General features: G+C 35.7%; 1 protein-coding gene across 4 annotated transcripts; it reads left to right on the top strand.

Annotated features, from left to right (window-relative positions):
• The first annotated feature begins 327 nt into the window (after positions 1-327).
• Positions 328-3,848, top strand: LOC130423935 (4F2 cell-surface antigen heavy chain-like). 4 transcript variants are annotated; one of them, XM_056749618.1, is made up of 7 exons: positions 328-434; positions 1,099-1,224; positions 1,674-1,844; positions 1,950-2,026; positions 2,680-2,814; positions 3,075-3,137; positions 3,253-3,848. In XM_056749618.1, exons 2-7 carry the CDS (start codon positions 1,152-1,154, stop codon positions 3,460-3,462), a joined length of 729 nt encoding a protein of 242 aa, XP_056605596.1. In that variant the 5' UTR covers positions 328-434; positions 1,099-1,151; the 3' UTR covers positions 3,463-3,848. The 4 variants fall into 4 exon arrangements, 3 of the variants coding, with proteins under 3 accessions (XP_056605596.1, XP_056605598.1, XP_056605597.1); XM_056749620.1 differs by having other exon boundaries at positions 407-1,224; positions 2,529-2,814; XR_008906916.1 differs by lacking the exon at positions 1,950-2,026 and having other exon boundaries at positions 407-1,224.

Genomic DNA, 3,848 nt, shown 5'->3' with positions numbered 1-3,848 from the left:
TAGAAAGGTCCACCCAGACCCCTTCAGAAGTTTTATAAAGCACAGAACCTCATGCTGAGCACTGAGAAAATAAACCACACTCCTCAGACTCTTCCTCTTTATTGTCTCTCTGGGGAAAAAATAGAAAAGTATACAGATAAGATCTGTTAATAACAATCAGTGTAAAATAAGACAGTTTGTGTTTTGATACAGATTCTTTATAACATTTTTTCAACTAACTTACTTTATTCAATACAAATAAATATGGATATTAAGCACAGACATTACTTACTTTATTGCCAATATCTCTGACTTTTCAGAGTATTACAGCCTTGTCAGTTGCTAGGGGCAGGCGTAGCTGAAACCCACTGTATAAAACAGACTACCTCCGTAACTTTTTTTGGATATTAACAGTAGCTGCAACACCACAAACGAATCAATTTGACAGTGTTCAGGTATTTGTCTTTGCAATTCTTCTAACAATTGTTTTACGTTACTTTGGGTTAACTGTGCTTTTATTTACTTTTTAACTGAATTCTTATTGTATATTTAATGCATTATTATTATATTATTCATATTATTGTTTTTAAAATTTTCGTGACAATTTTTTACAATCGTCTACTCTACATAATAACCAATACTACACTCCATAAAAAAAATATTACAACATCAGTCGCTTAAATTCACCTTGCTATGTAGTTAGATAAGGAAAGTTTATTTACCCCTAAACATTTATATTGAATAAAAATGTTGTTGGGATGCAGGCCAGTTTGTCGAGTTCAAAGTTTTTCCATTATCATTAAAGAGTGTTTTGCATAACCGAAATGAAAAACGCAGAAATGAACAAAATGGATCAGGAAAAGCAACCAATGACCAGTGAAACAACAACAGTTAAGGAATAGAATGGTTGTGTTAAGGTAACAATCCCAGAAGACACTGGAGTGAAATTTACCGGCCTTTCCAAAGATGAGCTTATAAAACTTGCCGGTTCTGCTGGGTAATCATCTATCTACAGTATCTGACTATCTGTCTGTCTGTCAGATTTCCATTGAAAAATTTCCTACAGATGTATTCTGACTCGTACAGTCTTGCTGGTTCTGTTCTGGCTTGGCATTTTAGCAGGTGCAGTGATCATTATTGTACAGGCTCGACGGTGTTAACCCATTCCTGAGATGAACTGGTGGAATAAAGGTCCTCTCTACCAGATATCCAACGTGAAGGACTTCTCTGACCAAGGATTGAAAGGTGAGATAGATTGAAATGGCTTTACTGTTATTCGAATGTGTTGGAATGAAAATTATAAATGTGCCTGTACTGTTCCTTGTAAAACAAATTATGCAACACTTGTATATTTTGTAATTGCTTGAGCAACGTAGAAAAAAACAATAGCTGTGGTTGTTTTTCTATGTGAGCTAGGTTTTGTAATATTACACATAGTCAAATACTGCTCATAGCCTAAACTGTAAAAAAATCCCATAAAAAAACGACATTTTCTGGCAGCTGGGGCGCTAGAAAAATGGCCAAAATTGCATGTGGGAACTGTAAAAACTGTAAAAAAAAGAAAGATAAATCATATACAATTTAGATTTTTGTGTAGTGTTCATAGAATAAAATAAAAAATAGCCTCTGTGTTCAGATTGGTATATGTGCACTTGTCACGTTTTCTAATCTTTCTTCTCTCTCACTACATGTAGTCGAAGAGAAACTAGACTATCTGAACCAGTTAAAGGTAAAGGGTCTTGTTTTGGGACCCATACACACAGTGCAAGCAGACCAGCTGAGCTCTCTAAATCTAACTGCTATTGAATCTGAAGTAGGCACTGAAAATGAACTGAAAAGCCTGGTTGACCAAGCACATAAAAAAGGTGAGACCTGATTCTTGATTTCTTGTCTTTCAGAAGCATTATGTGAATTCTCTCTCTCTCCTCTCTCTCTCTCTCTGTCTCTCTCTCTCTCACGTATTTTCATAGTGTTGAATTTAACACCCAACTATGAAGGACCTTCTGCATGGTTCAGCAATGCTTCCACTGTTGCTGAGAAACTTAAAGTAAGTGCTGATGAGTGTAGAGAGGCCTAAAGGTTGATAGAGAAAATAATGGAAATATCATGGACACACAGAGAAAAAAGTGAACTGTCTCTCTCTGATATTACTTTTTAGGAAGCGTGCAAGTACTGGGTAGATAAAGGATTTTAAGGTATTTTTATGTCTGCTCTGGGAGATATCTGGAAACTAAAACCTGGCCATCTATATTTAACAGACTTGACGGAAACAAAACAAGTTGACTATAACTTCTTGCTATGAACTAACCTAAATTCCCCGATTAAAATAGAGACACCTGCTGGTTAGATGTGGTAATGAACGCTGTTCCTGCACTGCCAGCATGTGTCCATTCTCTTATTTTTTACATATTACATTTTTTAAATAATATTTTCTGTTCTTTTTGTTTTCAAAGGTACCAACTATTTTTAATATTATTAAAGTGGATCAAGACTTCACTTTATCAGAATTATTCAATTATTACTCTCTATCTCTCTTGTCCTAATGTCAGAGTTCTAATGGGCTCAGTCAATGGTCTCTTCATGAATGTGGATAATGTCTCTTGCTTGCTGAACCGTTCTGGTGCTGACCTTCTGACAATTGAACTGTCTGATCAACTCGAGATTCAGGAAGTGCAGAAACTCTACTCTAATCACTTACAGACCAGCATGGGCTGGAGCCTAAATAGAGGGACCCTGGGAACACCAGAATCTACCAAACTGTTTCATGACCTGCTGTTCACCCTGCCGGGCACACCGGGGTTAAACGCTGGAGATGAGATGGCATTAAAGGCCGGGGTAAGTATAACATTAATTGATAATGATTAAAGCAGTAATAAACATATTTAGTATTACTTATGTCATTATATTAAAAATGTTTGAACTATTACAGTTAATGTCCAGATTTAAAGTATATTTTGAAATACAGATTTTTAATGTGATTTTAGTCCTTTCCCAACGTATTGGGATTGCACTACATAGTGTTTCTGTCATGTGAAGGTTGCCATGCTCATAGTCATAACTTTGCATTATATGTCTATAATGTTATTTTTTTATAGGAAAAGCCTACAGAAATGTGGGACTTAGAAAGCCAAGCAGAAAGGGCTAATGCAACAACAATGGTACATTTTCTGTTAATAAAAATGTTCTCATCTCTGTACTGACTACAAATATTAAAACCGACTTGTTGTGTCGTTCTCTCGCCGATCGCTTTCTTTATGTCTTTCACTTACTCAGGCTGGGCAGGAGGATTGTATAACAGCACGTGATTTCTTCAAAGCATTCGGTGATCTCAGAAAGAATGAGTTAGCTCTTCTACATGGAGAAATTATCAACCTTAACAGCAGTGACTCTTCATTAGCATTTCTCCACCTGTGGGACCAGAGTGAACGCTTCATTACTAGCCATAAATTGGGGAAATTACACTGTTCCCTTGACGCTCACTAACAGCAGCTTACCAGCTCAAGCTCAAGTTGTCATTTGCATTGACACAACAAATCTAGCCGTGGACAGCATGGTGTCATTAAATAAGTTTCAACTTGGGGCCCAACAGGCTGTTCTGCTGTCTTTTGCTTATGCTGGTTGGACACAGAGTTCAATTATAAATGTCCTATAACTGCTTTGTTTTATCTAAAGTCTCAACAATTAAACAGGGTTTGAGAGTCTTTCACAAGTTTTAAGAAATTTTTCAAATCTTTGCTATTTAAAATGGACATGTTTCGTTTTGTATTTTTTCTGTGTTTATTAAATTCAATCTGTTTTGTAAAAGTAACATTACAAACACAAATTTGAATATTTTAAATATTTCATTTTTTCCATATAAAATACCCATA

This window comes from Triplophysa dalaica, chromosome 1 (genome assembly GCF_015846415.1).
Source record: "Triplophysa dalaica isolate WHDGS20190420 chromosome 1, ASM1584641v1, whole genome shotgun sequence".
Classification (NCBI taxonomy): domain Eukaryota; kingdom Metazoa; phylum Chordata; class Actinopteri; order Cypriniformes; family Nemacheilidae; genus Triplophysa; species Triplophysa dalaica.
The sequence above is the reverse complement of the archived record's forward strand: the minus strand, read 5'-3'. Positions and strand labels throughout refer to the sequence as shown.